Here is a 13,449-nt window from a genome sequence, read left to right on the forward strand (position 1 = left end):
ATTAAACTGGTCTGGTGGAGCTCAGTAACTGTCGTGCTACACGTACCTTTTTACTTGTTGTTTACTCTTGTTGCATGCATCTAAGCTGCTGTTAAGCTTTGTTACAACTTCGTACAGGTAGTTTGCAAAGAGCGGCTGGGTCTCCTGGCATTTGATGGAGAACTCCATCAGTGCCTTTGCTGTGTCAGAGAGCTTGCAGCAGTCAAGATGGGAAATTTGTTTTAGTGACTCTGCAACCGTCTCAGTGCACTGCAGCAAATAGAATGTGCGGTCAAAATAGTCTGCTTCTAGGCCTCGCTGGTCTTCCTGTAATGTGTTTATATGGCTTGCAAACTGAAGCAGCTTGTCCGTAAGTAGTGTGGTGGTGTGAAGCACAAGGGCTTGTCCGCTGGCTAGGGCTGCCACACAGCTTGTAAGATTCTCCAGTTGTGTATACTAGAAATGGAAAGAAGACATTGAATTAGAAGGTTGTAGGCATTTGTAGAGTGCAGTGCATGTAAGGGATACAGTATTGCACAAGTATTGAAAGCCAAAAAAAAAAGGAATCTGGCCACTTTTTCTTACTAGGTAAATAGTTGCTTAGTCTTCCATGCCTGTAGCTGCTTGATCAGCTTTGAGAATGCGGTAAGAAAATGTTGCATTATTACTAGGGGTGTGCGAATATTGAAATTTTTGAATACGAATCGAATATGAAGAAAAAATGGCTTCAAATATCGAATCGAATATCTGGTCAACACAAAAAATAAATTCAGAAAAGATAAACAAGCAAACATTGGTGCTCATATTTTTTTCAAAATATTGTATGGCCTTTGCAAGTGAAATAAACAAAGCTAGACTGCCTGAGCACCATATAAATAAAAAAAAACGATGTGCACAGAACAGCATAACAGTATCCAACCTGTAATGTGGTCAGGCAAAATGAAATCCATAACACGACAAGACTGGAAACAAAAATAACATGATGGCTAGTAAAACCTCATTAATTCGGAGTTCAAAGAACCGACAGAAATGCCCGGCTTATTCGAAGGTCGGTTTATAAAAAGCCCCGCGGCCCCGAAAAAAAAAAACAAACTACCGAAAATGCGGTATTCATATGAGGCGGCTCTATCGTGCAAATACGTGTAATCCCGTGACGAGCACAGAGTACAGACGTGCTGGAAGACATCGCGAACATAAGCGAGATGGGAACACATTGACGTCAGCAAGGCAAGACTGCTTATAAAAAGAAAAAAAATGACCAGCGACACGCAATTCAGTGTCTGAAAGCGGCACGGTACTGAGTCTGGGACTACTGGCGAAAGCGCGGGCCGACAGTTTCCATTGCAACGGGCGAGTGGCCAAGCTAACAAAACAAAACTACGCGGCCAGGTTATTTTTTTGACCTAGTGACAGGGGCCCTCCGAACATTGTCACGCCTGCCGTTAGGCCCACTTAAGAGGTGCATGGGTTACAGTGCACCATGCAATACACGGGATTTTTACAGGATCGCTTGCCCTGTTGCGACACCTCGACTCGCCCCTTCGGGAGGCTCACGCGAAATTCCGCAAGTAGGCTTTCCCGCATAGCGTAGTTGACCAAAACAAGGTGGCGGTGGTCACGCTCAGAGAGTTAAGATGACAGAACGAATGCCATGGGTGTGGGCATTAATTAGATAGCATATTACGGAAGGATAAAAACATAGACGCGCTTTCGCGTTGCAATTGTTAGAAGCGTGTCGTCCCCCATCTTGTTCGCAGCACGTGTGGTATGTGGAAAAGCCCACTTGCGGAATTGCGCACAAGGTCGAGCCTAGCGGCATCGGAATGCGATCGGTCCACGCGATAAACGGTGGAGAAGAGAACAGGGCCTTTATATTGTTCTCCTGGAACTTTAAACTGTATATTCAGATAATTTTCCCAGATATTGTGCTTCTGCCGCAATCAAGTTTACGAAAGTCCGCGCGGTATACGATCTCTGCCAAGTATTCGGGAATTTTCGAATATTCACGAATACCATTTCTCGAATACAAATATGAACCGAATATGAAACATATTCGATTCGTATTCGAAATTTCGAATATTCGCACACTTCTAATTATTACCTAATGAGAAGAACACAAGGCCCAGCAACATAATTTTCTCTGCATGCTCTTAAATCTGGCACTACTACCACACCATACACAGTTGTGAAGTGCCTGCAGTGTCAGCTGATGTGTGAGAAACATCGTGTGGGCTAAATATGAGAATGAAATTTGCTGGTTTGCGAGGTTGAAGTTGTTATTCGCCAGCATGTTTGGAATTGGTAACAGGTAGCGTGGTAGAAACTGATGTTCATGGGGTTGACTACCTTTCATAAGGTGCTTGAGAATGGAAGGGTGCCAATTCTATTTCTTTTGCAGTGATTTTGTTCTATTACAAAAAAAATAAAAGGCAATGCTACTTGTATTTTGTTGCATGAAAGGCTGCACTTCATTGTTTACAAATGAATGTAGTTGGCAGCCTTGCAGCCTCATTTCTTTGGTTAAAGATCCCCATTTTTATTTGCAGTGCTTGCAATATGCTTTATGAATTTCGCAGAACACTAATAGGTTGACTAGCTGCTAGCTATTTATGAAATCAAACTTGTAGCCAAAGGCAGATCAACCACGGCCACACGCAGTTGCACATTTTCATTGACTGTTGTGAGCTTTTGCCCTTACGACTAAGCGACCGTGGTTGCAATATTTTGAACTCCAAGAAGGTGGAAACTGAAACAGCTGTGTCTTTGTAAAAACTTTTGGGTGCTGCACCTTGCAGTAATTCGGGGGGGGGGGGGGGGGGGGGGTCGAAGTTCACAGCATGCAAGTGCACCTCACTGGGGAGAGTGGCAGGAAAGACCTTAAAGGAAGCCTGGAAAGGTGAACTACAAGCAGGAAAGAGGAAATGCGACTAAAAACATTATTTATTCCTCTTTCTGTCTGAAAGGAGCTTTGAAAAGCAGTTATTCTCTTTTGAGCCTAATATACTTCAGATCTTGGTAGGTAATTTTTCTCGGATAACTGTGCACCGCAAAGAACTACTGGAAAGAAAGTAAGAATAATTGAAATTGTTTTTTACACTTAAATGCAGGAAAATACCTGTAATTGGTTTTCTTGAAGGAAAATTTAAAAAAAGACCACAGCTAATCAGACAGGCTATTCACAAATCAATGGAGAAAGTGGTGCTTATGTTAGCATCTTGCCTCCTGAAGTAGGTTACCTACAGTTTATCGGAGCACTGGGTAATCAAGAGCAGCAAATTCATGGCAATTACAGGGCCTGCCAAGCCAACCTGAGGCCCCGTGGCCCACCCTGTCAATTACTTCAACGGGTCGAGATTATGCAGACAAGCAGCGCTGGAGATTGTTGCCAGTGCTCAGTGTTGCATCTCTGCCTGTACAGAGTCGATCACACTTGTCTAGAGCGCTCGGGTGGTGCCGTCCGGCGGAAATAAAGCGAAATTCTAAAGTAGGTGTTGACTTTCACTGATAATACTTGCGCTGGAGAGCAGCCTAATAGACATGTGAACCCCACAGGCACCAGCACCTTACCCCCAGGAAATGAGCTGCAATACGATTTAAATGAATTTCCTTTGCAGCACACCACTCGAGTGCTCTAGACAAGTGTGATTGACTGTGTACATGCACTTCACACCTGAGCTGCCGCTTCCATACTTCAAATATCCTGGCTAGGCCGACATCTCTGGTCTGTGTGCACGTTTGGCAAATATTGTCATGGTTAGGTGAAATTCCACGATATTTTGTTCTTAACTGCACTTTGCATTTTCGGTTGAGAGCACTCGTAACATGCTCTGACATAAAAAATGCTCAGATGAATTTTGTCATGGTTGCTAGTATAAGGTGGTGTGTTCGGTTCTGTAATCTTTGTAAGTAGAATGTGTGGCGTATGCCTTCTCTAACTGTAGAACTGCAGTAAACTTACATTGAACGGTTCTTTCCAGACCACAATATCGTGAACACTTTCGGTGATGAAATTCATCGCAGCTGCGTGAAGGGACTGTCTTGCATTGCAGCGCCGGTCGTCACACAGTTTTGCTAAAGCCAACAGCGCCTTCTTGCAGAGGTCCATTTCGACATGTCCTAGCGGTGCGCCTTCACGTATTGTACGCAGAAGGTTGTCTACAGAACGTAACAAGAGTTCTTCAGACTCAGCGTCGTTGTCTGACTGGCCGAGAAGGGCTATGTTGGATGTAATTGACAGATAGTTCTCCAAGAACGTCCAGTGCTGACTGATGCGTTCTGCAGAGTCTGAAAGCCCCTCGGGGCAGGTTTCCGGCAGTACGCGGCGAAAAGCTGCAACAGAGCATAAAGTACAGTTAATTTTGATGGGAAATCATAGGTGCAGTCATTAGCCTGCCACACCAGCTCTTGAGTTTTTGAATTTTTCTCATCGCAGCCTCATCAGATTGCCGGAAGCTGCGCATTGCACGGCGTGACCTGGTAGCTTCCAGCACGCTATTGAGGCTAGCACAGTAAACGGAAAAGTGTAAGCACAACATCAGAAAGCCAGTGCGCTCTTAAACCTCTAATCCTTTCCTGATCCATGCGATTGCTTGTGGCGTGCAATGAGCCGGCATACGAACAACTTGGAAAGAACGGTATTTGGGTTTAAAACTCTCAAAAGGTCAAAGATGGTCAGTGGGCTTTTGGTTATCTCACAGTTCTCGACTCTGACAGCTGGTAAGTGCGCAAACACTGCTTAATGACCGCGAATGAATGCAACATTTGGATTTGCGTGACCTAGCAAGGTTGGCCACAATTGATTTCAAGCAGTTTAAATTTTTATCCAAATGCAGTAAACAGAAAGGGCTCACCTGGTGGTCCCGGACGAATGCCACCCCTGATGCTTATTAACGCGACTTTTTGCCGTAAATGAAGGATGTCGTTTTCAAGGCTTTTGCATCTCTCCAAGATCTTTCCGTCACTGCTGTGCATATCTTCTGCCAGCTTCCTCGCGTAATCGCCGGCAGAAACGCCGCTGGGCTTCGCGCGAATCAGTGCCATGGCGACAGCTATCTTCAATGTGCGGTGGTGGGCATCTGAAATATTAAGCAACCACTGCTGCTTTAGTAACTCTTACAGGTGTATAAGGCGGCCGGAAAGACATCAGCACGTTACTTGCCTTGCGGCAGTAGAACGGGCGTTTCTTTCTCCCCATGATCATTTGAAGCTTTCATAATGGTTTGCTTCGTCTTCGACGTGAGTACAAAGTGAGAACGCAAAGATCCAAGTCATATTTTTCTCCTAAACTGCACGTTCACGGAAGTCATGACTCCCAAGCATGGAACAAGGCCCCAATGATTTATGTTTCCCGCGACGCTACGCTCACCACGCTGGCTACCATGCTGGCTACGCATGACTCATGAACGCATGCGTCTTCTGGTCACCGTGGACGGTTTGGCGCTAGCAGCGTTAGAGATGGCTTATTTTCTAGCAAGTCAATAAGGCTTCAGACGTAAACAAATAATTTAAAAAGTAAAAATAGTCAGTTATTGAGGTATAAATCAACATATTTTTTACTTACTGGTTTTGGTGGAACGTTTCCGCAGTTTCTGTTCAAATTGCGTCGAAGGTCATGTAGCGTGAGCAGCGTGAGCGCTGAGATGATTCAAAAAACCCCTTCTGACGTGCAGATGAAATCAATGTTATTCATTAGGAGATTGCCGTTGTTCTAATTAAGAAGTCGCATACCCAAAACTTCTGGACAAAAGCATTTTTTAACAAGAAAAAGTTTATGAACCCAATGGTTTCATATATTGTAAGATTTCACGATAACAGCCAATATACACGCAGATCTCCTGTCGAGATTGGAAAGGCTTAATTTTTTTGCTATTAACGTTTTTGCTATCGTCATAAGCATTCCCCATTCGTTTTCTAAGGAAGTCTTAACTGCTCGATGCGAGCGATGGAAGAACGACTACATTTCAGTTTCTTTTAGTGCCTTACGTGTCCTAAACACCGAAACCGAAACAGTATGAGGGAAGAAATTTTAAATTAATAAATAGTCTTAGACGGATACCGCGTGGTGAACCATGCATTCTAATATCTAACGCATCACTTGAAAGAAGAAAACATGCTACTAAAATTAGGCTATGGTCCTTTAAACGGGCCGTTTTACCTGCTGAGCTGGCCTTTTTCTTTTACAGTTTTGCAGGTCAACCGGTTAATCATCCTTAGCAGCCATTGTCCCTGGAAAAGATTCATATCCTCCCCATCCTAATACACTTTCCACTGCACACCCTCCTCCCCTCACTGGGCCTTCCTCTTCTATTTAAACCCCGCCAGTGATGATTGCTTTGTCCAGACGTAGACAACTCCATTTGTCGAAACGTTGGCGAGCACCCTGAGGCTTTCCCCTCCGTTGTTCACTTTGTGATTACCCAGAATTCCCGGTTATTTAGCGTTCCACTGACGCGCCACTACGCGGGGGCAATGTCTTCCAGGTGTTTATCATTGGTCACAGTTTCACTGACGAAAACAATGTCTTTCTTAGTTTTCTGGAAAAGCAGCGCTGAACAGACGAGGACAGAGACGAGGCGACAAGGACGGGCGCTGAACTGACAACAAATTTTATTGAAGGGATTCACACTTATAAACGTAGTGTAGCTACCGTTCGCGCATGCTCAGAAAAGTCAGCTCTTTTGGTGAAAGGGCGATAGAGGCTGTGCTGACGCAGCCCTCTCCCAGGCTATATATCTGATTTGATTCTGCTATTTCTCTAGTCATACGTACACTGCTCTTTCTGATTATGGAGGTGTCATCGAGTGCAGGAGTACAATCTAGGCAAGTGATACAGTGAACTCGATGACACCTCCATAGTCAGAAAGAGCAGTGTACGTATGACTAGAGAAATAGCAGAATCAAATCAGATATATAGCCTGGGAGAGGGCTGCGTCAGCACAGCCTCTATCGCCCTTTCACCAAAAGAGCTGACTTTTCTGAGCATGCGCGAACGGTAGCTACACTACGTTTATAAGTGTGAATCCCTTCAATAAAATTTGTTGTCAGTTCAGCGCCCGTCCTTGTCGCCTCGTCTCTGTCCTCATCTGTTCAGCGCTGCTTTTCCAGAAAACCATGTACCAACAAGCCCAACTCACCGCATTAACCAAGTTCTTTCTTAGTGGCTTTCTTTCATGTAAAACCACACGCAAACCACGGATAGCTCGGATTAGCTAAAGCTCCTCCATAACCACGGCGTCCCTCCAGGATTAGCCTGGGAGCTTTCTTTCAAGCAGTCTCGCTTTAGCTTCTCGGTGCAAAGCCTGTGGTGTCACAACCCACAAATGACGCCAAAAACGGGTTTGAGAGCGCGGGAAGTAAAAACTACCTACTCACAAACGCTCTCGTTTGAAAAAGAACTGCATCACAACTTGCGCGAGATGCCTTGAAAATAGTCCAGGAATACTAAGTTCAAGTTTTATTAACAAATACACTAAGCAGAAAATCATATTTAGTGCCATTTAAAGTTTAAATGCGTCGTGCAAGTGTTAACAAGCCCGTGCTCGCAAGGTGCGGAGGCTGTTAACCTCGTAAGACGTGAACTGCACCAAGTCCTCGACGTGTCCACCACCGCCGTTATTTTTCGCAGGTTTGTAGGCCGCGCACTGAGCGATGGCTAAATATCTACGGTGCGACAGTTCTCGTTTTGGCGGTTGTGATGAGAATGCACGAGGAAATATGCATGTATGTGGGATGTTAGACGTTATATGCCGCTTCCGCATGCAAATGTAAACTACCACCGTATCTGCGCTTGCAAAGCCATAACGTTAGAAAGTACAACGTACAGTCTTGGTCAAAAGTCTTAAGGCCAAAGGCTTTTCACTTCAGCCCCACAATAGAGCCATTACGGCCCTACTGAAGACCGAAGGACCTTGAAATGCTAGCAGAAGATTACACCTGGATGTAAAGAAGCTTCCTGCTCCACTTGTGTTTTGAATCATCGGCTACACGGAGCATTCTAGGCACATTCATTTCGCTGCAGTTGAACGCTTTGGCCTTAGGACTTTTGACCAAGACTGAGCAGATATCCTCGTCACCTTTCTTTACAAAAAAAAAAAAATGCCTCACTATAACGCGCGCTCTAGGGGACCGGACGGAGTAACAAGTTATAACGACAGTAGAGTCAGTTCTTGGGCTAGTTGGTATTCTCGATTCACGTTCTTGATTCAGCGCTGTGTTCGTCCTTCTTCTTTTCCGTCTTCTTTTCTTTGGCTATGTGCCGTTGCGTTGGAATACTATGAACGTGAGTTATAACGACCTGCCGATTTCGTTTTAATGATCATGCACGACATGCGTGTAAGCGCGTACAGAAACTTTATGCTCCTTACGAACGCGCTGCAGGCGCCATGTGGTAAGGGTGGCATGTCGGCGTGTAGTGGGAGGGGCGTGAGCGGTCGACAACGGCGACGCGATCTCACATAACGACATCAATACAGCTATCGCTGTAAAAGCCGCAGGATGCTGCCAGCTTTGTCACAGATCAGACGCCACTGCCTTCCTTCCGAGGTGACAGATAACGGGGTTATGGCAACAGGCCAGTGAGTGTCAGTCCCCGGCACATCCGCTTTGCGAAAAAGCGTCCGAGGCCTGGGGCGCAGAGAAAACATCGGAAGCACGCGTGTCCTGAGTGCAGGCACGGGTTATACATTCGTCGTCTTTGTAACATGCCGATATTCTAATGCGGAAGCATTTCATGGCTCATCGGTAAGGAAACCCGATGTTCACAAAAGGTGGAATTCTAAAAACCGCGTGACCAGGCAAAGAAAAATAAAACAACTTGCGAAGGTGAGGGGAATTGAACCCAGCACTTTCGGAATGCGAGGCGAGCACGCAGCCCATAGGCCACAGAACAGTTTTTTTTTCTAAACATGGGATTTACTACACTGAAATTATACTTTATTTATATGAACTGTTTTTACTAAGCTTGATATGTTTACAATCATATCAAGAGATTCATCAACATACTGCGCTCCGGTAAAGCGTGTCCTGAGTGCAGGCACGGGTTATACATGCGCCGTATTTGTAACATGCCGATATTCTAATGCGGAAGCATTTCATGGCTCATCGGTAGGGAAACACGATGTCCAGAAAAGGTGGAATTCTAAAAACCACGTGACCATGCAAAGAAAAATAAAACAACTTGCGAAGGTGAGGGGAATTGAACCCAGCACTTTCGGAATGCGAGGCTATAGCACGCAGCCCATAGGCCACAGAACAGTTTTTTTTTTCTAAACATGGGATTTACTACACTGAAATTATACTTTATTTATATGAACTGTTTTTACTAAGCTTGATATGTTTACAATCATATCAAGAGATTCATCAACATATTGCACTCTGGTAAAGTATCGTACGGCATGAGAAGTCAAATAAATTTGCTTTCTTAAGGTCCGTTGCAAGACATCCCAAAATATAACTGCGTCTTCACAATTGATGAATGATGATGATGCATTTTTATGACGCAAGGGCATCCGTGGCCAAAGAGCGCCAATGCACAGGGTACTTCTACTAAATAAGCCCCTAAATAAGCCCTAAATAAGCCGAGTACCAGACCAGGGGAAAGCTTGTACCCATTGTATCACCGGTGAGTACCCAACGGCACTGGGGATCGAACCCCGCACCTCCCGCATGCGAGGCGGATGCTCAGACCACTAGGCCACCGCTGCGGTCGGACACACAGTTGATGCAGCAACGTCCTATTGTTTCAGGAACACCACAATGGCGACAGTTCTCAGACGACACAAAAATGCCCTTTTTCTGAAGTCGTCTTAAGGAGCAACGTTTCCGTATGTAGATTGTAGAAGAAAGTCTTAGTGCACGGTGAAAGTAATATTTCTCGCGCCCGCTGAAGTATATCATGTCCCGGCAATCTAAAGTACACTGAGCGGTAAATATTAGGAGAGAAAAACACTGAAATCAAGTCTTTGTAGAAACGTTTTCGCGACACTGAAAATAAGAACCCTGTTTAAAAACTGGCTGCCACAAAGTACACAGCAAAATATACCTCATGCATAAACCCCCGTAAACAAGGACGGTCAGAGAAGTTAGAGGACATAGTCAGTGTGGGAAAAGCATTAACTAAATTTGTTTGCAAAAGCGTTAGAAGTATCGGGTGCGAAGTGCCGCACATAAAGATGGAATAAACGTAGCCCACCTGCTCTGAAAGGTCGGAAAAGATAATCACGTCGCATGGGTTCCAAGGAAGGACACTCAAACAAGTTGCAAAAACTCTGTAGAAGCAGTGAATATAAAAATACTGGCGCAGTGAATAATCTGCACAACATAATACAGTCTTGTTGCCAGAAACAAGCTACACGCAGTAGCCTTGCCGAATGTTGACAGGGCATGTGGGACAAATGTTTTGAGCATAGCTCTGTACAGCAGGTACGCGATCTTTAAATTGGTTTTCATTGTGCCTGTACGCGCTTAATGGGACGCCAAAGCACTCGGGCATTCCACACGTCCGTGCCACGCCAGCATATTCGGCTGGTGTAGATCCCCACAATCCAAACCACAGACGGGAACTCTTGGAACGGTTCACATGGGCACTCGAAACTGCGCCAAACGACTCAGTTAAGCGAACAACTTCCTTCACGCTAGGCTTGTTTGCGAAAAGAAACGCTAGATCAGCTGCATAAGCCAATACTTTGAGCTTACTGTCTAAGATACGGAAACCTCGAATGGCACTATGCTCTGTAGAATGCTCATACATAGCGTCTCTATAATATAGAGAGCGAACAGAAGTGGCGATAATGGAGACTCCTGTTTGCCACACAATCGCGCGTTGCTTATTGGCGAACGAAGGTGAATCTAGTAATGTATGCGTTGCCTTACGCCTGTATGCCAATGAGTGGGTGTATCGTTAGAAATGAAGGGGAAAATAAAAATTAGAAAAATGCTTTCGCATTCAAAGCACGCAGGTAGGTTTAAGTGCCCTCCGTAGTTCTTGCTTCTCCAGCAGCGTGGCAATGTGGTAACGCTTTTCATGACTCGGAAGCATAACTTTGGTGGCATGACGTGAATGGAATTTGATTCTTTGCTTCCTTTGCACGCAGCTTCGGAGTCGGAGTGGGGAAAATAATTGATAGTTGTCTCAACAATGGCTGGTTTCCTTCAAAATTCATTAAGTTAAGTTAGCCTGCCACAACGATTCCCTTCAAAACTGTCATTGCGACATTAACTGTCATTGAGACAATAACCTCAACGACGACGACGATGATATTTTTATTATATAGAAAAATAAAAATAAGAAAAATTCGATTGAGCAGCCCAAGCGAGTGAGGTTTGTAGGTCTGTACACGGCCGTATAAGGATCAAAATGCGCTGCCTACATAACAGGCAAGGCTGCCAACTGCTGTACTGAATTAAATACATTTTCTGGGAACAATGAGGTTTTTCCCTATTTTAATTAAATAAAGAACACACTGTGATGTTTACTTTCCTTTATAGCACTTAGGAAATCAGTATCACTGAAGCAGTAAAGCCTTCCAAAAAAAGAAAATGTTTGGTTAAAAAGTGCCACCCGGTTAGTGAGACTTTGGACCCAGAAAAGTCGTCGAAGAGTGAAGAGATGTGCTTCTCCGGGATGAGACCATTGTGCAGCTATACTCGAGCACACAACAAGACGCCCAATTTCCGAAGCGCAACTCAGCTTCGGCGTCCTCCAAGTGCTATACGCAGATGCGTTAATGGCTTGAAATTAGCTTTAGCAGCAATTAAGCTGCACTGACAAATTGCCAACGTAGGAGCTTGTTGCGTTATTGTTATATATATATATATATATATATATATATATATATATATATATATATATATATATATATATATATATATTGTAGTGTGGTAATCTTCATCGATATAACCACTGACATGCGTCGCGTGCTGCCGCTCTCAAGGACGAAGAAGTTGTTCGCTGCCTTGCTCTTTCGCCACGCCTGACGCTTCGCTGCGAGTCTCCCCTGAGCGGCTGGAATCATCTGGGTTCACCGAATAAACACACCCCTACAATTGGTGGAGGTGCTGGGTACGTTCCCGTCCACCCTGGAACTAAGAAGCCGCACGTTACCCTCTGCTTCCAGCATGCCGGATGACACTGCCACGACATCGTCGCCCCTCCCAACCACCGTGCTGTGTTCTGGAGCTCTACGGCAGCGTGATCCGTGCTTCTTCAGTGGCACAGCCGACCAGGACGTCGACGATTGGTTGGCGGCATATGAGCGCGTCAGTAGCTACAACAGATGGGACGACGCTATCAAGCTAAGCAATGTAATCTTTTATCTGACTGACGTGGCGAACCTCTGGTTTCGCAACCATGAGGCAGACCTGCCATCTTGGTCTACATTTAAAAAGAATTTTGCAGAAGTGTTCGGCCGCCCTGCAGTTCGCAAGCTCCGGGCAGAACAACGCTTGCGTGAGCGCACTCAGCAAGTCGATGAGTCGTTCACTAGTTATATAGAGGACATCGTGGACCTATGCAAGCGTGTCGATCCGCTAATGACTGAAGCGGATAAGATCGAGAACATCATGAAAGGCATCTCTGACGACGCGTGCCAAATGCTCTGGGTAAAAAATCCTGCCACGGTGAGTGACGTGATCAAGCTTTGCCAGAGCTACGACGTGCTTCGTAAGAAGCGCGCTTCTACCCGGCGGTCCGGTGTTAGAGACGACGCCATCTCTACACTTGCGCTGGGCGGTTCTACCCCATCAGAGGACAGCCCTTTACTTCAGCAAATCAAAGCCTTCGTTCGAGAAGAGGTCGCCCGCCAGCTATCGCTGGTCCCTCAGTTACAGGATAGTGGCCGCCTTGTTCCTGACATGGCTCCGTCTTTGGCCCCTACCATACGGCGTGCCGTTCAAGATCACATCGCTGACGTTCTTCCTCCCAGCTCCATGCTCCCGCCCAGCCCTGTGCTGCCGCCCAGCCCCGTGCCAGCGCAAGTAACGGCACCACTGACTTACGCCCAAGTTGCGGCCAGGCCGCTCATGCCATCAGCATCTCTTTCCTACCAGGCCGCTCCTTCCAACCTTCCTTCGCCTTTGCCTGGGTCTGCATTCCATGTCCCTATTCCAAGGGTACGCCAACGCCCTACGAACCCTTGGCGTACCGCGGACAACCGACCAATCTGCTACTCTTGCGGGCTGCCGGGCCATGTCGCACGCCTTTGCCGCCAACGCCTTCCACCTTCTCGACCTGAACTATGGAACTACTCCTACAATACAGACCAGCCCTCGCCGAGAAATCCGCCCAGTTCCGAATTTGTATCTCGTGACAATCAAACGTACACAGCTCGCCGATCACCTTCCCCTCGTCGCCGTTCCCCGTCCCCACTCCGACGTTCTACCGGCACCGTTGAGGGAAACTAACAGTCGCAGTTCCCGGGGCAAGAACTGCGCTTGGTTCGAACTCTTCAAGTCCTCGGTGTTCTCCCACTAACG

The 13,449-nt window shown here is 45.9% G+C and overlaps 1 protein-coding gene across 1 annotated transcript; it reads right to left on the reverse strand.

Annotated features, from left to right (window-relative positions):
* Window positions 1-36: 36 nt before the first annotated feature.
* LOC144098625 (meiosis-specific protein MEI4-like) lies at window positions 37-5,323 on the reverse strand. Its single transcript, XM_077631413.1, has 4 exons — window positions 5,138-5,323; window positions 4,830-5,054; window positions 3,938-4,308; window positions 37-435 (listed from the first exon to the last, which is right to left on the reverse strand). Exons 1-4 carry the CDS (start codon window positions 5,190-5,192, stop codon window positions 37-39), a joined length of 1,050 nt encoding a protein of 349 aa, XP_077487539.1. The 5' UTR covers window positions 5,193-5,323.
* Between the last annotated feature and the right edge of the window lie 8,126 nt (window positions 5,324-13,449).

Source organism: Amblyomma americanum, chromosome 7 (genome assembly GCF_052857255.1).
Source record: "Amblyomma americanum isolate KBUSLIRL-KWMA chromosome 7, ASM5285725v1, whole genome shotgun sequence".
Lineage (NCBI taxonomy): Eukaryota > Metazoa > Arthropoda > Arachnida > Ixodida > Ixodidae > Amblyomma > Amblyomma americanum.